Source organism: Ranitomeya variabilis, chromosome 4 (genome assembly GCF_051348905.1).
Source record: "Ranitomeya variabilis isolate aRanVar5 chromosome 4, aRanVar5.hap1, whole genome shotgun sequence".
Taxonomy (NCBI): Eukaryota; Metazoa; Chordata; class Amphibia; order Anura; family Dendrobatidae; genus Ranitomeya; species Ranitomeya variabilis.
In genome coordinates, this window is record NC_135235.1 from 281474164 (window position 1) to 281499062 (window position 24899).

The window sequence follows — 24899 nt, forward strand, 5'->3', positions numbered from 1 at the left end:
GGCTGCTGGCAGTCCCAGATCTCACACACTAGAGGGAAGACAAGGTCGGTCACAGAGAGTCGGAGGCAGACAGGATGGAGGCCAGGACTGGCACTGATAAACCGCCGCTCTCCTCCCATCTCAGAGGCCGCAGACACATGGAGCGCAGAGGTCAGGCGAGTATTACAGCACAGTGACAGGATGCACAGCTGCACAGCCTGCCCCAGCCCCTACTTTATAGGGCTCACAGGGTCTCTAAAATCACTATAGAGCTGGCAGCTTCCATCTTCCTGCAACCGGCCTGTAACCCTTTCAAAGACTATCGGAAGGACAACGGAAAATGTAATCCCGAGACTAGAAAGTGACAATCGCTGTCAAATTCTGCAGAAGCCAAATAGATATTTAATCCTTGCAGCGATCACCTGCCCCCCGTATGGGATACATATAGGCTGAATAATGGTAGAAATACTCTTCTTTACAGGAGAAAATGGGGGAATTTTTTTTTTTAGCTTTTCAACTTGTTAGAAAAGTTTTTCGTTAGGACTTTTTTTTTTTTTCATTTCAATATCGTGTGAAGCCATCGGAGCTCACCACATTACTTACACACCAGATAAATCAGTGGTTCCGAAACTCCAGTCCCCACGGGTCATGTTTTCAGGGTTTCCTTAGTATTGCGCAAGTAGTGGAGGTATCATCAAGTCCCCAGGAATTGTTTCACCTGTGCAGCACTATGGAAATCCTGAAAACATGACCCGTGGGGTCCGTGAGGACTGGAGTTTGGGAAATACTGAGATAAATCATTGCCTTAGAGCTGTTGTAAGACTACCACACTCATCATACTCAGTGTGTGGTGTAGTTATTGTATAGAAATAGCTGGAGTACCACGTGGTGGCACATTTTATCAATTATTGTTTTATTTTTTTAATAAATTTATCATACCTCGAGCAAACAAAATTATCTGCCTGTTCACAAGGTCAAATTTATCTCCCAACACTCTGTGCTAAATGATCTTTATAACATATCGATATTGGAGCCGGAGCGCCAAATCCTCTGCATACTTCTAAAGATACATTCTGGCTGCAGTCACCACTAGGGGGCGCTTACTGTATACAGGTTTATTATTGAGTTCAATGTGTATACTGTCTACAATATGCGCCACCTAGTGGTGGCCGCAGGCAGACAATTGTATCGCTTACCTCTATGCTGGGGGTTTGGTGCTTCGACTCCACTAAATATATAAAGATGTTGTTGGATCTATTTATATTAATGAAATAGGTGGAGGTTCGTAGGTTGATGTATGTGGTCACTGGTGAAAGTTACCCAAGTGTTGACATTTCATAAACTCAGAATAAAGCCATAAATCATCATCTTTAGGTTCTCTTATACACAAACAATAAATCTAATCTAGAAATATTGAATTAATTAAATTGAATTCAACTCATTTTCTCTGATCAATCCAGGCATTTCCCTTTTTTTTAGTTTCTTTCAGTGTACAGCAACTAAAAGCGTACCTGCACCCTGAGATGTGCCAGAACCTTAAATCAGGGGGGGGCCAGGTGCTGAAACCCCCTCCAATGTGCAAAATAAAAGGGGCAGAAACTTTGAAAACTGAATCCATCGACATTGGTCTTGTGTCAGGATCTCGGCACCTGGAACCTCACGGCTCAAAACTTATTAAAAGTTTTTTTTTTCTTTTTGCAGTTACAGTTTAACATTCACCTAAAAGACCCCATTAAAATTTGGTTCACTTCCCTTCAGCCACTTTCCTGCACCACTTCTGCTTATCGCATTCACTCCATAATGTTTTATAATTATACAAATTAACATTTAGAATGATGATCTTCACGTATCCTGTATTAGCTACTGTTACATATGACATGTGCTTGGCATACCTGCTGTCATATTTTATGTTCTACCGACCACTAGGGGCGCTATAGCAGTATATATATATATATATATATATATATATATATATATATATATATATATATATTTATATATTTATTTATTGTCTAAGGGGTACTTCTGTCTTTGTCTGCAACTTCCGTCACGGAAATCCCGCGTCGCCGATTGGTCTCGCCAGCTGCCTGTCATGGCTGCTGCGACCAATCAGCGACGGGCACAATTCCGATTAGTCCCTCCCTACTCCCCTGCAGTCAGTGCCCGGCGCCCGCTCCATACTCCCCTCCGGTTACCGCTCACACAGGGTTAAAGCCAGCGGTAACAAGCCGCGTTATGCCGTGGGTTACGCACTCCGTTACCGCTGCTATTAACCCTGTGTGTCCTCAACTTTTTACTACTGATGCTGCCTATGCGGCATCAATAGTAAAAAGATCTAATGTTAAAAATAATAAAAAAACAAAAAACCTGCTATTCTCACCTTCGGTCGTCCGACGATGCGCTCACGCCTGCCGCCATCTTCCGTTCCCAGAGATGCATTGCGAAATTACCCAGAAGACTTAGCGGTCTCGCGAGGCTGCTAAGTCGTCTGGGTAATTTCGCAATGCATCCTGGGAACGGAAGATGGCGGCAGCCGCACGCGCATCGCCAGAGCTTCGCTGGATCCCGGCGGGTGAGTATAGAACTATTTTTTTTTGTAATGGGGATATGGTGCCCACACTGCTAAATACTACGTGGGCTGTATTATATACCGCGTGGCTGCTAGATACTACATGGGCAGTGTTATATACTGCGTGGGCTGTGCTATATACTACGTGCCCTGTGTTATATACTGCGTGGCCTGTGCTATATACTACATATACTACGTTGCCTGTGTTATATACTGTGTGGCTGCTATACTACATGGTCAGTGTTATATAATGCGTGGGCTGTGCTATGTACTATGTGCCCTGTGTTATATACTGCGTGGCCTGTGCTATATACACGTTGCCTGTGTGCCTGTTATATACTGCGTGGCTGCTATATACTGCGTGGGCAGTGTTATATACTGTGTATGTATATAGCAACCACATAGTGTATAGCACAGGCCACGTAGTATTTGTCTACTATACACTACATGGCTCCTATATACTATGTGGCTGCTATATACATACATATTGTAGAATACCCGATGCGTTATAATCGGGCCACCATCTAGTCTACTTTATAAGCCTTGCTGATGCTACAGTGCCCCTAGTGGCCAGTGAAGGAGAAAATATTACAACCGATATATTAGAGCCTGTATGTAGGATATATCGCAATATTATAAATCTTTATGTGCGCATAAAGACAAACCAAAGGGTTTTAAAGAAGAAGAAGAGGAGGAAGAACAGGGGAACACTTCACCCCATTTGTTTTCCATGTGAGATGCTTGGGCTTGGATGGGAGTTGTAGGTTGAGGGTGTTGGGGCTGATGAGGACTAGCGGAGGGGGAGGTGTTGCTTTAACAGGAAGCCTTTGGAACAGTGATAGGAATTCCATTCTCCTAATGTATTGCAAAATCAATATTGCTAAATCCAGTCCCGGCACAGCTGTCTCACTCAATTACAGCCGGCGCGAGCCTGGACAGACTGAGAGGCGAGGAAAGGTGGAGGGAGTCCGGGGGTCCCGTATGCTGTACAGGGGATCTGTCAATACAGATATTAACTCCTTCACTGCTCTAGATATTTTTCTGTATACGCGATCCGTTCTCAAGAGATGAGCGGCACCAGAGACATACAGCAGCAACGCTCTTTCCACTCCATATGCAAGCGAGAGAGACGAGCATACATGTCCGATTTCAGATATCATCTATTCCTTTATTGTGAGTAGAGTTGAGCGAATTTGTTCGGATTCGGTCGCCGAATCTGAATTTGCCATATTCGTACCGAATTTATGTTTGATGATCGGTTCCAAACATATTCGGTCATTTCTAGTCCCATTGACTCTAATGACGTTCGGCTGTGTTCGACGAATATTGCAAAAACAATATTTGCTGCCGATTGTATTCGGACCTAAGTCCGAACAAATTTAGTCAACTCTGAGTGTATCTGAATATAGTTAAAAGGATTGTGTGGATCAGAAAATCGCCTGCTAGGAAATCTTATTTAGGAGGAAGGTCCCTCATTCAAGCTATAGAGTGGAGGCTCTGAAATGTCCATGCATCACCTGGATCAGTCTATTGATTTCTATGAGTTCTATGTAATACTTCATTCCTCCAGTGGTGGCGCCGAAGGGAAATTGAACAAGTGTGGACAGCTGTTCTGAGGGGTGCAGTCTGCAGGATACCCCCATGTCAGCTTATTTCCAGTGGAAAGTTATTGGGAAAAAAGAAAGTAATTGTATTGTCAAACAGCAGTGTGGCGATGTTACCTACCTGTGTGGAAATAAGGGTTGACGGCATAGGGGAAGCCAAAGGGAAGGGGCTGAGGTGGAGGCACTGAGCTGGAGGGCAAATATTTAGCATCTCCTTTGTTGATTCCTGGTCCCAGAAGATGAGTCGGTGACTCTGATGGAGCACATGACAGGCTTTGGTGGCTGTGTGAGTCACTTGACTCTTTAAGAGACTCTCCTCCCTTGAGAGGATCTTTACCCTCTTGCAGTTCATGGGATGAGGATGAAGCACCACGTTCAGCTCTCAGACTGTCTGTCTTCTCCTCTGCCTCACTCTCTGAATCTTTCATCTCCTCATCGTTTCCGTCAGATACCCCCTCCCTTATACGTTGATCCGAGAGTTCCTTTGTTTCACCGTGGTTTCCTTGAGGCTCCATCCGGTGATGAGCAGACTTTCGACTTGTCCGCCTTGCACTTTGGGATTCCTTGGGAGGAGGCACGCTAGGGACCCCCTGATGATTTAAAGACAGCAGTGGGGTGTTATTGTGTCTTAAGACAAGCATGGCGTTCCTTCTGGAAAGTTCCTCTCTTAATGGGTGACCTTCGGGGAGCTCATGCATGTTGCGCAGTGCCGGGTGGTCAGGGGGTAAGCCCGGGTGAAGAGTCAGTGGATCACCAGCTAGAAGTCGCTGTCTGTGTAGATTCTCCAGCTCCTTTTGCCGTATGATTTCTGCCGACATTTCAAGTCTTTGGGAAAAATAAGACAAGTTGAATTAAAGAAAAAATAAGTAAGATATAAACCTATTTAGACTCATTTTATATGACCTGTATCAAACTAATTAACAATGTCTTGCAGGATCAATGGTCACTGAAGTGATTGGATGACGCCATGTTCTCGTGAAGGGATAGTCAAAAAACAGCGATAACAGCTATTCCACCCAGAGGATCTCCCAAAAAGAAACCCTTTACCCTCCTTACACCACCCAAATGCTCCCATGTTAAAAATTCATAGAAACGGATGGATTCATCAATGCTTTTACGCCAGAAAACTTTTGAAAAGTCACAAAATCCTTACGCAATGAGGATTTCTCAAAAATTGTGCAACTTATGGCACAAAAGCCAGATAAAGTGGGCGAATCTGGGACGGGACTGCTGGGATGGGACCGCAGGCAAAAAATCTTACTCCAGTCCCCAACACTTTGCGCCGTACCTTCTTAATGAATAAATCAGGGCCATAATGTATACTACACAATATACAGTTGTGGCCATAAGTATTGACACCCCCGCAATTCTGTCAGATAATACTCAGTTTCTTCCTGAAAATGATTGCAAACACAAATTCTTTGTTATTATTATCTTCATTTAATTTGTCTTAAATGAAAAAACACAAAAAGAATTGTCCTAAAGCCAAATTGGATATAATTCCACACCAAACATAAAAAGGGGGTGGACAAAAGTATTGGCACTGTTCGAAAAATCATGTGATGCTTCTCTAATTTGTGTAATTAACAGCACCTGTAACTTACCTGTGGCACCTAACAGGTGTTGGCAATAACTAAATCACACTTGCAGCCAGTTGACATGGATTAAAGTTGACTCAACCTCTGTCCTGTGTCCTTGTGTGTACCACATTGAGCATGGAGAAAAGAAAGAAGACCAAAGAACTGTCTGAGGACTTGAGAAACCAAATTGTGAGGAAGCATGAGCATTCTCAAGGCTACAAGTCCATCTCCAAAGACCTGAATGTTCCTGTGTCTACCGTGCGCAGTGTCATCAAGAAGTTTAAAGCCCATGGCACTGTGGCTAACCTCCCTAGATGTGGACGGAAAAGAAAAATTGACAAGAGATTTCAACGCAAGATTGTGCGGATGTTGGATAAAGAACCTCGACTAACATCCAAACAAGTTCAAGCTGCCCTGCAGTCCGAGGGTACAACAGTGTCAACCCGTACTATCCGTCGGCGTCTGAATGAAAACGGACTGTATGGTAGAAGACCCAGGAAGACCCCACTTCTTACCCCGAGACATAAAAAAGCCAGGCTGGAGTTTGCCAAAACTTACCTGAAAAGCCTAAAACGTTTTGGAAGAATGTTCTCTGGTCAGATGAGACAAAAGTAGAGCTTTTTGGGCAAAGGCATCAACATAGAGTTTACAGGAGAAAAAAAGAGGCATTCAAAGAAAAGAACACGCTCCCTACAGTCAAACATGGCGGAGGTTCCCTGATGTTTTGGGGTTGCTTTGCTGCCTCTGGCACTGGACTGCTTGACCGTGTGCATGGCATTATGTGGTCTGAAGACTACCAACAAATTTTGCAGCATAATGTAGGGTCCAGTGTGAAAAAGCTTGGTCTCCCTCAGAGGTCATGGGTCTTCCAGCAGGACAATGACCCAAAACACACTTCAAAAAGCACTAGAAAATGGTTTGAGAGAAAGCACTGGAGACTTCTAAGGTGGCCAGCAAGGAGTCCAGACCTGAATCCCATAGAACACCTGTGGAGAGATCTAAAAATGGCAGTTTGGAGAAGGCACCCTTCAAATATCAGGGACCTGGAGCAGTTTGCCAAAGTCTAAAATTCCAGCAGAGCATTGTAAGAAACTCATTGATGGTTACCGGAAGAGGTTGGTCACAGTTATTTTGGCTAAAGGTTGTGCAACCAAGTATTAGGCTGAGGGTGCCAATACTTTTGTCTGGCCCATTTTTGTAGTTTTATGTGAAATGATCAATGTTTTGCTTTTTGATTCATTCTCTTTTGTGTTTTTTCATTTAAGACAAATTAAATGAAGATAATAATACCAAAGAATTTGTGATTGCAATCATTTTCAGGAAGAAACTGAGTTATCTGACAGAATTGCAGGGGTGTGAATACTTTTGGCCACAACTGTACTTTATCTGTCAGGAACAGCGCAGGGTTGCCAAACGACCAGAAATTCATGGGTAGTCCATTTTTCCAGTGAATGCAGCTTATCTCTCTATATGAGCGTTATGGGGATGTAGACATTCACCACTTAAAATCTTCATGACTTATTATGGTTTTCCAATGTGTTCCTAAAAATGTCAATAGTTCTTGATTTTTCTGATAAACCGTGCAAAAAAAAAATCAAGTTGGCAATCTTGTAAAAAAAAAAAAAGTTTCCCTGGTGTATACCAGTCAAAAAGACACTCTTGGCTTTCAATGGGTGAGTAGGAGCCCATCGGACATTGGTTCTAGGAAAGTTCCTGGTACATGACGCCAAAAGGGTCAATAAAATGCAGCGTTTGGATGTTTTAGGATCCTCTGTCTGGAAGGAAATAATATAGTCACCTGGCCAGATTCTGCTTCCGTAGAATTTCCTGCTGCCGTGCAAACATTTCCGCTTGGGCTGGTTGCAAGAAACCGTAACCTGCAGAAATAAAAATGCGTCTAGTAAAGTATTTGGTAGATATAAAATTGCCTCCTCTCCAGATAAATCTACATGTATGCTGCCTTAAAGGAGAGGTCCAGAAATAAATGCATTTTCTTAGATGACTGAGGCCAAATATGGCGCTACATACCTGGACTCTGACATAATGCGGATGGCACCCCAAGAAATGGCGGTCTCAAGTGTGGTCCCAAGGCGATGTGAGGGGCATTTTGGGGTGACAGCAGAGGAGGCGGGTGAGCCATCTCCCTAGGAAATAATTAAAATAAAAGTTCATTCTTAGTAAAGGCATACTTCACATAGTGATGTATTCATACATAATGAATTCAGGCAAAGCGAGGAGGGAAAAAAAAGGGGGGAATCTTTTCACACCATTATGAGCCATTAGAATTTTAATAAACCGATACCGGCAGAACAGACGGCCATTATACCAGTAAATGGAATCAAGTATTTGTCTTTCCATAATCAAGCTTGACGGTAACATCAATATCAATTATAACTGGAAAGTAATAACTGTGATAATTGTGTCAGTAAATCGCTAGAAGATTTTAATGGAAGTCATTCTCGAGCCTGACTTTTCTACAGGTCTAGCGCCAGGTGTGAGATTATTTTGTACGAATTTCTAAACAAAAAAAAAAAAAAAAAGTTTAAGAGCAAAGTTCATTAAAAGTTAGAGCTCCCCTCCCCATCCCACTACTTGAAGGAGATCTAATGAATTCAGGACGTGGCAAAGACGGATGGTGCCAGGAGTGATCCAACATTAGCGATACTCCAGTAGCCAAACCTTTCCTACAGCTGAGCAGCTTATTCCAACATCTGGGTAGTGCTGCCATCATTCACACAGAGACAGGAGTGCGACGGCATGGCGACACAGTCACATTGGCAATGTAATAAGGCAATAAAACATTAATGACTCCTAGCTGCCAGAGATAGATGGCTCTCTCACCACCCACTATCATTAAGATTAACCTCTCTAATCTTGGAAGGGACCCAATTCAAAGAGCTTATTCCTCTCCATTTCTGTCCTCTCTCCTTGACACGGCTCGCACACAATAACCAGCGCCGTCACGCTCGGGTATCGGGTAACGTCTCCGTCCTCTCATCAAGAAATATTAAAGTTGATAACGTCCCAGTTCCCCTTCTCATGTTTCCCCACCGTTCTTGGCCATGTGGCGAGGTTCACTTTTAGATCTGGCACAAAAAGACTAATTACACAGGGGCTGGTTAAGGTCGGTCGGCTTATGCCATGCACCAGCTGGCAACGTCCATTGTTGGCCAAAAGTGTTGAGTACTTTTCCCAAATATTCAGCCAGACCATGAATGGATATGGCATTGGCCCCCGTAACCTTATACTACAGCAGGAAGAGAGGGAACAATTTCTCACAAATTTCTGAGAATTTGCCCAATGGCACCGTACCGGCCAACATGCGGGTTTGCCTCCAGAGGCTCTAATAAAGCAGAAGTCCGAAGGTTTTATGGAGCCGTACTACAGTAGACTAAAGCATTATTAGTCTCCGTAGATACATGATGGAGGGAATAAATCACCAGGAAAAAAAAATTGAATTTGGTTGTCAGACTATACAATACCCAGATATTCCAGCAGTTTAGAAGCTACGGCTGACCCCCAACCTATTTCCGCCTACAAGCCCCCACATATTATTACCTCCCACCCCCCAGCGCTCCCCTCACTCAGCACTAAACTAATTGCGCTGCTCGTGTTGTCTGGGAAGAGCGGCCATCGATTCCTCGCTGCTGAAACGTCCTGCTAATCGTATCAGCGCTCCGCCAGCTCCTCGCACTCTACTGGCAGCTCCAATTAATCTCAGGTAACGCAGAAAGTGACCTTCGGCTCCGAGCCGGGGCAGCAGCCAAGCGATGCTTATGTAATTACACCGTGAAGTGTGTAATCACCTGGCCTAATCCCCCAGGCCCGACAATTAGCCGAGGCCTCTGTCGCTGGGCTGCCAAGTGCTCTGCCACCCGGACAGCCTGCAGATGAATAACGGTCAATTAAAGCTGCATGGCGGGGGCGAGGAGGTGTCCGGTCGATGTAATTAGCTGTAATCATGGGGAGACGAGGCTGCCAGACGTGAGGCGGCTTTCATATAGGATGCAATGTGGGAAATCGGGCGGCGTTTAACCCTCTCAATGCTAGCTTAGTCTCTGCCTACTACACAGCATTCATTGATGATTATGTTCCAGCTTCCGTCCCCATCAATTCAGCAGGAAACCACAAGTACGGGATGTTCGGAGCACAAATAAAGAACATTCATGACGGAGCCGTGCTGCGTTTTCATTACGATTGAGCGTCAGGAATAATAGTCTACAGGAAGTCTAACAAACTCTATCCTGAAATTTTGCATATTTTTACATTGACCACCAAGTCCAATATTGGGCTACGACTAATACTTCCTGTTATGTAGAGATCACATCTCATTATCATCACAGGCAGAATAAAAATGAAATGGACTATCTACATAGAGATAATGGGTGATGTCACAGTATTTGCTAATATTATTATTATTAGACCTACTACATATTGAGATAGGATATTGGAGAAGGGAATGCTCCTTTAATGATATTGGCCCCAGCCAGTGGCGTACTGCGAATGGCAGCATGCCACGCGACTGCTATGAACCCCCCTCCGCCCGTCAGTCATCACAAGGGCTGATGATGGAGGAGACTGCATTATATTCTATGGAGGACCATGGGGAGTGCATTATATTCTATGGAAGACCATGGAGAGAACATTATACCGTATGGGAGGACCATAGGGAGAGCATTATATTCTATGGAGAACCATGGAGAGAGCATTATATTCTATAGAGGACTATGGGGAGTGCATTATATAATATGAGGGACCATGGGTAGTGAAGAATACTATATGGAGGACTATATAGGGCCGATTATACTATATGGAAGGCTATGTGGGGTCATTATAATATTTGAAGGGCTATTATACTGTACACAAGCAATTATACCGTGTCAGTGTTTGTGTGGGGGCCATTATAGTGTATGGGGGCTAGCGCGGGCCATTATACAGTGTGTAGAGGAGGGAGTCCATTAAACTGTATGTAGGCCCGTTATACTGCATGTAGGGCTGTGTGGGGGTCACAGATGAGGGATCATACTGTGTGGGGTTCACCATACTTTGCTTTGGGAGTTGAGGTGGAGTACAGTAGGGTCATTATACTATGCATGTGGAACAATTCACCATGTAGGTATCATGCTGTGTCTGGGGGGGCACTTTTGTTGGCATTATACTTTATGGGGGCAATTAAAGAAGAATCTAGGACTTCAGCAGGAGTAAGATTACTTTGTAAAGGCTGCAAAGTTATGAGATATATATATTTGTTGGGGTCACAGTAGAGCATTTTAAGGGGGGGCAGGGGGTTCAAATAAAACTTCTGCTATGGGGCCCGGTGATTTCTGTGTTACGCCCCTGGCCGCAGCCTTCCTGCTGTGAATATTGGCCTGGTACTCAGGTATTAATGAACACACGATCACTGGAAAGCTTATTTGTCCATGGGCCTGAAGACTTTCCACTGGGCTTTATGACCGGCCTTCCCAGCCCTGGCTGGATTATTGCCATCTGACAGGCATCGATTGATCACATTTGCGCCATGGCGGCAGAGACTGAACCTCTCATGTTGTAAATCTCTCACTTGGGGTCACGGGTTCTGGGGATTATATGAAAGTGAGCGGGACACCTCATACTAAAAGCCAAGAGGCGATAATGGGCATTATACCATTACCTTAACCCTTCTCCGGTCCATGTGCACTGTTGCCATAGAAACAGTCCCTGATGGACCCCCGGGGAGGGGGCGGTGAATTCGGAGAGCAGCGGTCACCGCACAGTATTTACAGGCAGGGTTCACATACTTACCTCTATTTCTGTAATTATAGAGAGCACGCAGCCCCCCTGTCAGTCACTGACTGAGTAATGGTGACTCATTATTGTCCTCTTTACAACCAAGGACTGCGGAAAATAGAATTATTGCATAAATTACCATAAATAAACATATCCACATTACATCCCCGTCCATTATTAATGAGCGGTTCCCCCTTATATCACCGGTAGATATGTGGCCATCAGCCGTCCTTTCCTGTCAGACCGGTAAAAAGTCTATTCCGCCATTGTTTATTCATGCCTGTTACTAGGTAGAGAGCAACATGGCGGAAGGGAGGAACGACACCTGAGGGAGGCTACAACGCCCGAGGGAGGCTACAACGCCCGAGGGAGGCTACAACGCCCGAGGGAGGCTACAACGCCCGAGGGAGGCTACAACGCCCGAGGGAGGCTACAAAGCCCGAGGGAGGCTACAACGCCCGAGGGAGACTACAACGCCCGAGGGAGACTACAACGCCCGAGGGAGACTACAACGCCCGAGGGAGACTACAACGCCCGAGGAGGGGGTACATTGGCGTATGTGACAATGTAGGCCGTGCCCTAGGATGTGGAAGAGAGAGGGTCCCATGGACACCATGGCTGCCGCATTAGGATGACCAAGTCCTGGACTACTTATCTACTTTGCCATCTTAATGGACATGTTAAATGTTTTTGAGAATTAAATGAATATGGGAAAAATGATTGACTATCTTTGGACCTGCATTAGAAAAACATGGCTGCTTACTTCTATAAACAGAGCCACCCCTCTCCATAGGTTGCATCTGGTATTGCAGATAGAAAGAATGAGCTGCAATACCGCACACAACCAGCAGATGGATGTGGCAATGTTTGTTTTTTTTTTTCAGAAAAAGCTGCCATGCAGTTCCCTAGAACCCGCCATTAGTGAGGCCCAGGAGTGAGCTGCTCCAGTGCACCCCATTAATAAATAGTCCAGTCTGCCACTCTCCAGACTGCATGGCTGATAACAGGGAACAATACCCTGCATTACAATTTGAACGATATGTTGGATTTTGGGTTTAGTGTCCCTTTAACGCCGTTGTCGCCTTTAGTAATGTGATGCAGATACGATTTTCACAGACGATGGATTCTAGGTTTAATAGCCGAGTGTGAAATAGGGTTGAGCAGAGATGGCAGATCAGCCTGGAAGCCGAGGGGCTACAGAGCGGATTTGCTTCTGACACTGGGATGGCTGATCTCCAGCCCTCGGATCCGGTGTCTGTTTCTCCTCTCTCTGCTCCCACAGCCATGCTCGGCATTAAGGGATTTACGCTGCACGCTGCTAAATTTGATATGTCCTTTAACAGGAGACAAATGGTTGGCGAGGCTTTAAAAGTATTGACTTTTCTTTAACAATAAGCGCTAATGGCCTTCAAATAATCAATAGTTAAAGTCATTACAGCGTTGCACATTATACGGTTAAAAAACGAGCCACTGCTTTTTTTTTTTTTAACCCTGTCCTGTCCCTACATGCATTCTGGTATCCAATGTAGGAGGGTATAAAAAAAAACAGGTTAAAGGGATCATTTATTGTCTATACAGAATACCATCAACCATCATTAAAGGGGCTGTATGAGGCTCTTTTCCACTCCTGTTCTTGGGCTGTGTTTCTTATTCCAATTTAGAGGGGTATTCCCAAAAATATTAAAGTTATCCCCTAGTCATAGCTTACTGATTGCTGGGGGTCCCATGAGATCGGGGCTCTGAAATTCATGAATCGGGGGTCTGCAGAGCTCCCAATTTGAATGCAGCAGCTGTGGGCATGCTCAATTCATTGGCTACTGGAGAAAGGGGAGCACAGGATAGGCAATGACTTAAAGGGAACCTGTCACCACGTTTTTGGAAGATGGGATAAAAATAGCGTTAAATAGGGGCAGAGGTGGGCGTTACATTAGTGTGTTTGTTATGCGTTTATTACCCACCTAAGTTGCCGAAATACCTTTGCAAAGTCTCTGTTTTCGCCTGTCAATCAGGCTGGTCTGGTCAAAAGGGCGTCTTGTCTTCCCCCAGATTTTGCGTAGTTTTCCGTTGGTGGCGTAGTGGTGTGCGCATGCCCAAGGTCCCGAATCCTCTGCCAGGGGATTTAAAAGAGCGCGCTGTTCGTTTTCATTGGTGATCGGTGGGCGCGGCCATCTTCCTTTGGCCGCGCGTGCGCAGAAGCGGCGCTCTGCTGGCCGCGGCTTCAGGAAAATGGCCGCCGCGATATCCATCTGCGCACGCGCGGCATCCCGCGGCCATTTTCCTGCAGCCGCGGCCAGCAGAGCGCCGCTTCTGCGCACGCGCGGCCAAAGGAAGATGGCCGAGCCCACCGATCACCAATGAAATAACGAACAGCGCGCTCTTTGAAATCCCCTGGCAGAGGATTCGGGACCTTGGGCATGCGCACACCACTACGCCACCAACGGAAAACTACGCAAAATCTGGGGGAAGACAAGACGCCCTTTTGACCAGACCAGCCTGATTGACAGGCGAAAACGGAGACTTTGCAAAGGTATTTCGGCAACTTAGGTGGGTAATAAACGCATAACAAACACACTAATGTAACGACCACCTCTGCCCCTATTTAACGCTATTTTTATCCCATCTTCCAAAAACGTGGTGACAGGTTCCCTTTAATTTTGGAATTACCCTTGAAATGAGCTTCAATTGCAGTACCAGTTACATCCTCTGTACAAGAGTGGCACTGTTGGAATAATACCCGTATTGCATCGGTCTACTTGCAGTCATGTTGTCCTGTCCTCTTCTGCTTCTGGGAAGGCTGGGTGACATGGGCATCATACCTACCACTGAGGCTGGCACCCAGCTTTACCTGAACCCTGATCTAGATATTCAGTGAATGCATTACCACTCAGGATTTTTGGAAAGCTGGGTGAGAAACACTGTAGCAGTGTAATGACGGTTACTTATAGGTTATTAGTTCCAGATGCAATCTAGAATATATGTAGCCATCGCATTTGCCACTTTGTCGTCCGGCACTAACGGATCCACGACAGAATGGTGGCCGCGTACAAATGACAATAACCGGATGATCCCTAATCTGGAAGTCTGATCCCGATCCTATAACGGCCACAGCGCAGGAATATCCCGCACACCGGACATATGGACTGTGGCACAAGCATGGCGATCAGACGTTCCTGGACACCATCACTGAGCCTGGCCTTTTATCCTCCCTTGGAGTTCCCACACAGGAAGATGGGATGGAATCTTAACCCCAAGCCTTCTCCAACTCCTCGCAATTCCCTCCATCTCCGCCTGCCATAAATCTACCTTCCACTCACGCACCCTGCCTGAGGGAGGGAACTGGGAATGGAGGAAGAGGGGGTGAGATTCTGTCAGCTCCAGCTATGTGCTCCAGGCTAGCCGGCTTCATTTTTATTTTAACCCCTTCCAACCACACAGATAATAATCATCTATACTAGCTCATGACTGGCATAAATCCTAAACATTGATTTTTCTGCATCTGCAAAGCAATACATGAGGTCTGGTACAAGACTGCCACCTAGTGGACAGGTTCACATGCAATTCAGAGATGAAAGGAACCATACAGCATTGACCTGGTACTCGCAGACTTGACTATTGCTTTGCAGAAGAGCGAAAGAACACAGGGATACAACAAATATATCTTTGTGCACATGGTTGAAAAGTAAAAGAGACACATTTTATCATTTCAATAAATATTGTTTTTACCTAATACCGCCATCACTGATGAGAAAATAAGGGCTAGTTTAGATGAATGGATCCGGTGTAGTTACCTGTATAAAGGTGTGCACAAATGGATGATTGAAAAAAAAATCCATGCAGACCATGGTTCCATCCATTTGAAACAACCAGTAAGTAAAAAAAAAAAACGGATCCTTTTTTAACGGATGGTTATTTAGAGGATCTTCAATGTTTAGAAAAAAAAAAAACGGATTTAGTTGCAATCAGTTTTTTTTATTTTTTAGCCGATGTCTGTACAACTTTTTTGGGAACGGATTGCTGCTAGATCCCGTCCAACGGATGATTATTGGACATGTGAACTTAGTCTTAGACAGCCTTCATAATGACAGTCACAAGAGTTCTGGGCTCGTCTTGCCATTTAGTTCGGGGTGAAATGTTCTGGCACCAAGCCCCTCCGGGAACTGGATAGTCCCACCCGCCAAGTCTACACCAGACAAAAAAACACAACCACAGTTTTTTGTTTGCCAAACACTGATCCTATAGAAAGCCCCAGGACTCTCCCTCCTCCTTACTGGAATCCACCGCTATTTACTAGTCCACCGCCAGCATCAACCGCCAGCATCAACGGCTGAAGATCCAGAGCAGACAATGATCCTTTATCTGGTGATAAACAACCATCGCATTCCCCTCCTCAAGTCTGGAGCACAGAGAAGGTCTCGCTCCCTTCCAGATGGAAAGTACAGGTCAGAGCCAGATCTCAGTCCTCAGACACACTTGCTCCCTTCTCTCCTGCTCTTTCCCCCACCCAAACATGCTTTCTTCATCTATTCCTCTGACTTCCCTGGAAGACTTCCAGGCCACACAGAGGTTGGGAGGGTTTCCTGGAGTTATGCTGGACAGGAACCATGCAATCCCCACAACTGGCGTGTCTGTGTCTGCAGCTTTCCCCATGATGGGAAGGGTTAGCCAAAGTGCAAGCCCCTTCGCTCACTCGCGTTCCCACAACACTGTCATCCTTAATGCAATCCTACTGCCGAGGCTGATCCTACACATCCTTCCAGAGCTAGAAGCCTCGTCATCTTTCCAAGGAGCGAGATTAACATCTTAAAACCATCCAATCTCGCCTAGAAACCAACAATCCCTGTGTAACAATGGAGACTACATGGGAGGAAACAAAGGAAAAAATGAAAGGGCAATAAAGCCAAAAGGGACAATTATGGAAAAATGGAAAATAAACTGTGGTTGCGTCAGTAGATCCATTATCCACTTAAGAGATGCCCCAAAGTATACGACCCGACCTCTCATTTGCTGCACAGGTACCTCCATATCCAAACCATAGAAAACTGTGCACAGGTGATGAATCTTAATGGTGGGGAGAACCCATCCAAATACTGGATGAGGCCATATTACACATCTGTGTAGTATAAATGCGCAACATGGCACCAGTGCCTCGATAAGGGGCCATATTGTTGCAGCAATTTCCTCTTGGGGCAAGCAGTTTTATTAGGTCTCCCATTACAACACCACAATATAAGGGTGCTGTCATGGGCTCCAAAAAAATCCCGTTACCGGTAAGTGACTTTATTCGGGCTCCCATCACAGCACCCTTATATCGTGGTGCTCTCATGGGCTCCGAAAAATCCCGTTACCGGTAAGTAACTAAAACTTTATTCGGGCTCCCATCACAGCACCCTTATATCGTGGTGCTGTCGTGGGCTCCGAAAAATTCTGTTACCGGTAAGTAACTAACACTTTTTCTGTGACCGATTCATACAAAATAAGTAAAAAACAAACAAAACATTTTTGCCAACTTTCATCACATGCCATAATACGGTCAGATCCGTAGGGGCCGCATTTGCCTCCATGCGGCGTCTGGGGGCACGGACCATTTTTGTCATAGCTAGAAATATAGACAAAGGGCAACCGCACACATATATTCTGTGATCTCACTATAAATGTTCACAGTAGAAAACTATTGACAGGTGATAAAACCCATAAAGGAGGATTGGTACATTTTTAAAGAATATTGTAATGGAACTAATGACAAGAACAGCTGATCAAGATTTTAGCAAAGCCAAGCCCAAGATTATAGAAGGGTCTTCTTGGTAACAACAACCCCTTTAATGGGACTTTTCAAACCAAGCATAGTCGCTCGGTACACCCTTGGCGTGGCCATAAAGATCAATGTATCTTCCCACCTACATATTTTCCATCTCTTTGGGTCCATGTCTGGCTCCAGAGCTGTCAATCAAGGAAGAGAAGGGTGCAGAAAGATGAAAAACGAGTAGGTGGGAAAATGCACTGAACTTTTTGGGTGCACTGAGAGCCTGCGCTTGGTTTGAACAGTCATTTTCTGCTAACTCCCTTCAAGCTTCTATTTTCTCTGTAAATCCAGTCTTTTCTATCTAGATCCTGTTCCGATGACCTAATCCCTGTAAAACACGTGCCTGAGGAGGTGCCGTGCGAGACACCTATAAGTGGAAGTTTGCACAATCCCACTCTTGGTGTGCCGTGCGTCAAAGCTGCTGCGATTGCCCACACACCGTTTCCTACTCACTTTCGCACATAATGTAATGTTATTCAGCAGGCGCCGGGTCCCACAAAGCTGGTACAAGTTGTGACACAAATGCTGGATGAGCCGCTATCAGGAAATGAGCCTGAACCGCCGCTCGCCTACTATATAACAACCTTTATTTTAGATATTAGGTGCGACAAAAGCCACAAGCACAAAATCTGCTCAAGAAGGAAACACTAATAAGGATTCCTGCTGTTTACTGTAATTCCAGGTTTCTAGGCTTTAATGCTCTAAGACGGAGCGTTAGAAGGATGTATGTGTGACCCTTTAATCTGGGACCACATGAGGGATTTGGGAACGTGATTTGGATAACGGGGGCACATTATTTGCCAACCTCTGCCTCGGCTAGGGTATTTAATTCAGGACAAACTTCATCTTTGCCCCAGCTGTATATAGATAGATCAATTCTATACATGTTGTGTCCATAAACATTGCCTCCCATCCGCCATACCCCAGAGAATTAAAAAAAAATGCCTTTTCATATCAGTTTCACCCGGTACAGACCACCACCTTAAAATGTCTTCCCCATTTAGGTTAAAAAACATAATCTTTTTTTTTTTTTCTAAAACAGTGCCACACTTGGCCACAGGTTGTATGTGGTGTTGCAGCTTGACCCCATTTTCTTCTTTTACTGCAATACCAGTCACAACCTATGGGAGTCAGTGTTTGTGAAAAAGCAACATGGAGGAAAGTACAGGCCCGGCTGAGTATGGAGTCTTATACGCAATTCTCCATGGGAGAAAGGTATGCAAATTAGCTCTCACAAAACCAAAGAAATTCTCTACCAAATTAGAGAGTTAGTACCTTATAATAAGTCAGTGTACAACCCTTTAACAAACCTTGAGGCATGACCAGGGATAAATGCCAAGCCAGAACCTCATAAAACAGAAAGCCTGTTTCAGGATCTTTGCCCCTCATCAGTTAGAGTACAGTGTGGCTAGTTGAGCACGACACTCTTGAGTCAACATAGTAAAGTCTGCTTAGTTCTGCTTAAAGGGGTTATCCGCTACTAGACAATCCCTTCTTAATCAATTCAACATCTTAATTAAAATAAAACTACCTCCTGCAGCGGCAAGGTGTTCCCATAGAGTGATGTGACTTGTGTCGCATGCACTCCGCTCTTTATCTGCGGCTCATCAATATTCTGTCAGGGTGTACGAAACAGAAATGCTGCAGCCGACGAGCGGACGCTCAATGGCACGTGACACAACAAGTCATGCCGCTCTCCGGGAACAGCGGCGCCGACAATGCTGGAGCGGTGCAGCTGCGGGAGGGAGTATAGATTGTTCTTATTTTAATTGGGGACCTCAATTGATTAAGCTGGGGTTGTCTATGGAAGAAAAGTATGCAAATTAGTTATCTTGCAGAATGCAAGGGACTACTAGTTTCTGATTTGGCATTTATCCCTGGACTTGCTATAGGGTCGGACATTGACCTATAGGGTAACGTCCACTCCCAGGTGCTACGTGCGAGACAGATCTTTTGCAGAACGACAAAAACGACAAATTTTTCTAATCCCGGTCGACCCCTTTAAATATATTCTTACATTCCTTTGCAATTATTAGCAGTAGGTGCAAATGGTTAAACGAGAGGTGACATGCGCGGTGTCGCCGGCGTGGGTCGTACGCTACCTGTCGGTGAAGTGGGAGGTGTCCCGATGCTGGGGCAGGCCTTGCTTCCTCCTCTGGTTCGAGTTGTTGGAGGTGGGGATGTGAGCTTCCATTGCCCCCGGGTTTCGCACCACAGCAGCTGCCACTTCTTGTCGGGCCCGGAGAAGATCTGCCAAAAGAAGAGCGGAAACTGTGTCAAGTTGAAACACCCCGCAGTGCTGCAAACTATTCTCAAGTCGTCTCAGATATCCCTGAGCCTTCCATCGTCCTTCCTTCCCTGACTTCTTCTCCACATTCCTCCGCCATTACCTGGCTGCTCACGGAGACCATCCTGCTCCTCATCACACTCTCTCTCCATCTCTTCACCTCCTTTGTTCACTTCTCTATCTTCCTTTTCTTTAGCGGTTTCTTTCTCCGCTTCTCTCAGACAGAAACAATCAAAACCACATGTTTTTTTCTGCCATTGGAACTAACTCGAAAACACACGGCGCTCACTGAGTCACCGCCAGAGTGGGGGGCTGCGAGAGGGGCGGAGGGATGGACCAAATTTACTTTCTCAAGTTTAAAAAAAAAAAAGAAAAAGGGTATTTTAGTTCCAGAAAATTATTTCATGCTATTACAGGACGCATTGTTCTACGTTGATAAGGAATATGATGTCTTCTGAACATTGCTGGATACACATGGCTATTGGCGGCAACACAAAGCACCCCAAGTTCTTGACTCTCGCCTAAGTTCATAAGGCCAGGATTACCACTTCTCTCTTCGGGATCAAATCCCACTTTTGGCAACGGAAAAAAAAATGTGTGATGCCATTAAATAAAAGTGATTTTCCAGGCAAAGCAGGAAGAAATGTGAATAAAACCTGCTCTGTGTCATAATCTGACTGAACAAATATGAAAGCTCGCTCTTCGTGCCATTCTCAATTGCTAAAAAAAACTATACATGTATTCCAAAATCTGATGATTATGAATCCAACAGTATTGGCAGTCAATCAGGCTGCTACAAATAACATATTTAATTCCTGAATAGGTCGAGTACCTGAGGAATAACACTATTGCTGCCCATTATATGAATAGTATCCTGCAGTTTTCCCTTCGGCAGACTCTCTCTCTAATGTTCAGTTGTATCTGAGCTAGTAGGTAGAGACCAGCAACATAGAAATGAGGGATTCCTACTCTCCTGCCTTCATTCATATGTTCAGAAGCGCCATGGAGGACGTTATACAGCAGTACTGAGCAATGTGGCTGTGAATCCAGCACTAGGGTGAGATAAAACACTTACTAAAAAGCCGCACCATCTCTCTGCCTTTCAATCTTCTCCCCCCCCCCCCCTCCATTCTCTATAAATTTCAATAGACAACAGTATGCGGATACCCAAGTGTGCCAGCAGCCTATATGGTCTTGAATAGTTGTCGCAGCTGTGCCATTCCGCACCGCGACTGATCACATCTGGCCACTGCTGGTATCGGGAACAGATCATTGGAGCGCGAGCCAGGTGTCGCACCACCACCGATGCGGTATTGATGACCTTTCCTAAGAGTAGGTCATTGATATAAAAGTACCGCGTAGCCCTTTTAATTAAGCAAGCGCGCAAAAAAAACAACTCACCCCACAATCGAGTGCTTGGCTTGCTTATCTGGCGATTGAAAACCTGTTTACACTGTAATCCGGAATGCATCCTTACTATGGAAATGATAGAGACCATCTAAGGGTATGTTAATTTGGTGCAGGTTTTCGGGCTGGATCTGTGCAGGGACAGGATAAAATCTGTAGGAATTTGCAGCCGATTCGGGCATGTGTGAACATAACCTACTACAGACGGACACAATGTTAAAGTTCATGCTAATACAGACATACATTTATGACAGATCAATGGCTAGCCTCATTCATCCCGGACTATGTGTAGTAACGACAAAGGAGAAGCAGCGCAATCAATGATCATTAGAGGCGTAGATGGCCCAGACACAATTAACGCGGCTCGGCTAATTGCCTTCTTAGGGGTGCTGATCATGTCGCCTGGAGGTAGTGCTTTGAATTGGGCTATGTCTGCCTGCCACAGATCGTGGAGTCTGAGGCTCGAGGTTACCAACTGTGTAGCTGGATCCTGAGCGATCTGTGAGATGCACTGTGTAGATGAGATATGGCAGTTCAGCCTGGGGGGGCTTCCCAGCTGCAGCGCTTGGCAGTCACGGGGGTGTCATAGCCTGTCAGAGCTGGCGGCTTTTAGGAACGCAAGCCACAGAGATAGGAAGGGGGGAAGGGGCATTAGCGAACGTAGAAGACGAAGCCTGAATAGTCTGCGAGCTAAAATTGTCTGACCACCAAGAGATAATAATCAAATTTACATTTGGATGTTGCAGAATCTTAAAGCGCCAAATCCCATTTTCTAGCAGCCGCCACTGAATATCGGCTGAAAATGTAGTTCGATGCCTCTGCTTTATTTGATACAACTGTGTGCACAAACCAGCCCCCTTCTGTGGCAGATTTTGGTGATTTAATTTTTTGGGGGGAGATACTTAATCTATGTAATTTAGCAAAAAAAAAAAAGTTTTGATTTGGTTTCTTTAAAAAGGGGTTGTTTGGGACTTAAGGATAGGCCATCAGTGTTAAAGGCAGGTGCAGACGGATGTATATTCTCTCATCTGCCGATTATACCAATCACACCACCCTGATCATCGCGCGATCTGATTCTCTCGCATGAGAAGATGGAGAACAAGATTTCTCCATCTTCACCATTGTTCCAGTCTGTGGAAATCGGACTGCACTCAGATGTCATCAGAGTGCAGTCCGATGGTTTCCACTACTCATTGACTTACATGGCCGAATGGGAGTTTGGATCAAATTTGGGCAAGGTGTGATTTTTTTCTTTTTCCCTCGGCCCGGCTCAAAACGACAGATTGCACAAGCCCTTGGGTTAGGTCTTCAATAACTGATCGGTGGGGGTGCGAGATTCCTCTAAAGATTCTGCACCTTTTGTTTCCTACATATTCAACTTGGTTGGAATTTGTGGTCATAAATTATCTGATAGGAGCTCCGAAAAAGACAGCTAAAAGAGATACAATCCCTCCTAATAGATTCCTACAAGTTCGCTGATGAGAATCTCAGTTAGGCCGGGATCACACATACGCGAGATACGGCCGAGTCTCGCAGGTGAAAACCCAGCTGTGGCGAGGAGCGTGCAGCCGCACAGCAATACATGGAGCTGAACGCTCCACTCCGTAGTGCCGGCGCCAGAGCTGGGTTTTCACCTGCGAGACTCGGCCGTATCTCGCGTATGTGTGATCCTGGCCTTAAACTCATTCTGCAACCAGCAATACACTAATACACTGCGCAAAATAAGAGGCAAACAGTGCAACATTTGCAATAATACCCAATTACAAAAATAAGTACACTTAAGAAAAAAAGGTCAACAGAAGGTGGACAACTCCTTTAAACATCCCCTTAAAAGTCTCTCCTTCTGATCCACGCCACGTCTCCTGTTCTCTTCGGCATGACCTGCGAGTGCAGCCACGGCTTCCCCTGTCAGAGCAGAGTGACAGGATGGTCACTGAGGGCACAGCCGCTTGCCAGAGAGACTGCGGGCGCGAAAAATGACAAGCAGGAAGGCGCGGGGGAGGATGTGGTGATACATAATGCAAGATAACAGCATGTACGACGCTGCCCGGGATGAGAGTACGCCAAGACAACAAACGCCGGTGATGTCAGACATTGGAGGGAGTAATATGAAGCTTTAATGTGACTGCATCTAATCTAAACACAAAACTAAAAACTACTAAAGAAAATTCCACCGCGATTCTCAAAGCGTCACTTTTAAAAAAAAAAATAACGGTCGATGATTACTAAGGTCCTGGCGATGATACTGAGAGTAAATGTATCGCTGCGTAAATAAAAACATTATTGCTGAAAAATACAAATGGATGACAACTTTGTGGGAGGCCACACTGACAGTCACCCAACGTTTCCAGAAACTGGTATCTTTTAGGTTTCCGTCACATTATCAGGGCCGACTCCTCGAGACTGATATTTCTTATGGCAGAGGACTCAGCTGGTAAGAAGGGCCAAATGCTGCTAAAAATGACTTAAAAAGGGCTGTCCGGCCTTGGAGCACATGTCCACGGTGACTACATACTTGTACCCTAAGGCCGGACAACCCCTTTAAGAAGGAAAAAATAATAATTACGCCCCAAGTCTGCAAAATTTGTGACTTTTAAAAATACCGGAAAACTGGCTGAAATTCCCGCAGGAAATGTTTGTTATGTATTTTTAGGCCTCATAGAGAAGCCAATAGGAAAACACAAGAAAAAAAAGAAAGCTAAACTACATTTTGTTTTCCTTTTCACATTTACAGCATTTTTTGATGGCGAGAAGATACAAGGAAAATAAAACACCTGAAAAAAGTGAAATTTTCCAAGAAACGCCACGTATGAGTAATAGACAGGGTGATATTTCCTCTATAGCGAATCACCGGCGATGGCTTAGTAATGAAATCCTGGCAGCATTCCTGTAATTTCTGTTGACATGTCGCTTATCTCGCTTGCCATCGGTGACGGTCCCGGATGTGGTGCCCTGACTCCGTCCCCCCCACTGCCTCGATGAATGTGCAGAAGGCAGGCCGCGTCTCTGACAGCTGGAAACATCACATGGAGTGACACTTTAAGCCCAAGAGGCTGCGGGTAAAGCCAGGATCAGAAGGCAGGATTAATATTAGACAGGGGAAAGCGGAGATAAAAATCTTCATGGATCTGCATCGGTATCATGACTGCCGGGAAGAGAGACCAGAGGGCGCGCTGCAAACACTGCCTCGCCCCAGAAAGTGATTTATACTGCACTCACCCACCCCTTAATTATTGATGGCAGTCATAATATACAGGTATGTACTAAAACACACTCCGTCCCTATACAGAGCGGCGCCAGCCGTCCCGTCATCTGACACAATATGCAAGAACATGGCGCTTATCAAACCGGCCTCCGAGATATCGCAGCACCCTAATAAAATGATAAACTGCCACCTAGGATATGATACAACAGGACATTTGGTGACAAAATATGGGAAAAAAAATCTATCTAAATATATATTCTCATATGTTGGCACCAAATAGTTTGTTACCAGCTCCTAGGGAAAGTAATAAATATTTTTAAATAAATAAATATATATATATATATATATATATATACACACACACATCTCTTTTTTATCTAGATAGATAGATGCACACACAAATCATCAAACCTAACCCAGGTAAAAAAAATAATAATAAAAAAATAAATAAAAAATGATTCAATGCATTGACCCCAGGGGGATTCCTCCCAATTTACTACATGCAAAGTTCCAGCTCTAGTCCTGATCCACCCATTGATCTGTATAATGGACCCCTTCTGCTGGATCCTATCATACCCTGTAGAAGGAATATACATACATATAGACACACACCAGACCCGTAAATGCAGAGAAACCTTTCTGGATCTATAGAAAAGGTCAAAAGAGCAGCTGCAATATGGATTACACCGAATACGTGACAGT

The 24899-nt window shown here is 45.0% G+C and overlaps 1 protein-coding gene across 6 annotated transcripts in view; it reads right to left on the reverse strand.

Moving 5' to 3' along the window:
• The window catches only part of SAMD11 (sterile alpha motif domain containing 11), a 164613-nt gene that overhangs the window by 10156 nt on the left and 129558 nt on the right, over nt 1–24899 (reverse strand). For all 6 annotated transcript variants that reach the window (XM_077250034.1, XM_077250033.1, XM_077250038.1 and 3 more), the window contains exons 8-11: nt 19401–19548; nt 7761–7876; nt 7531–7609; nt 4274–4977 (exon numbers count right to left, since the gene is read on the reverse strand). In XM_077250034.1, coding sequence (XP_077106149.1) covers nt 4274–4977; nt 7531–7609; nt 7761–7876; nt 19401–19548 — 1047 coding nt within the window. The remainder of the gene's footprint in view (nt 1–4273; nt 4978–7530; nt 7610–7760; nt 7877–19400; nt 19549–24899) is intronic.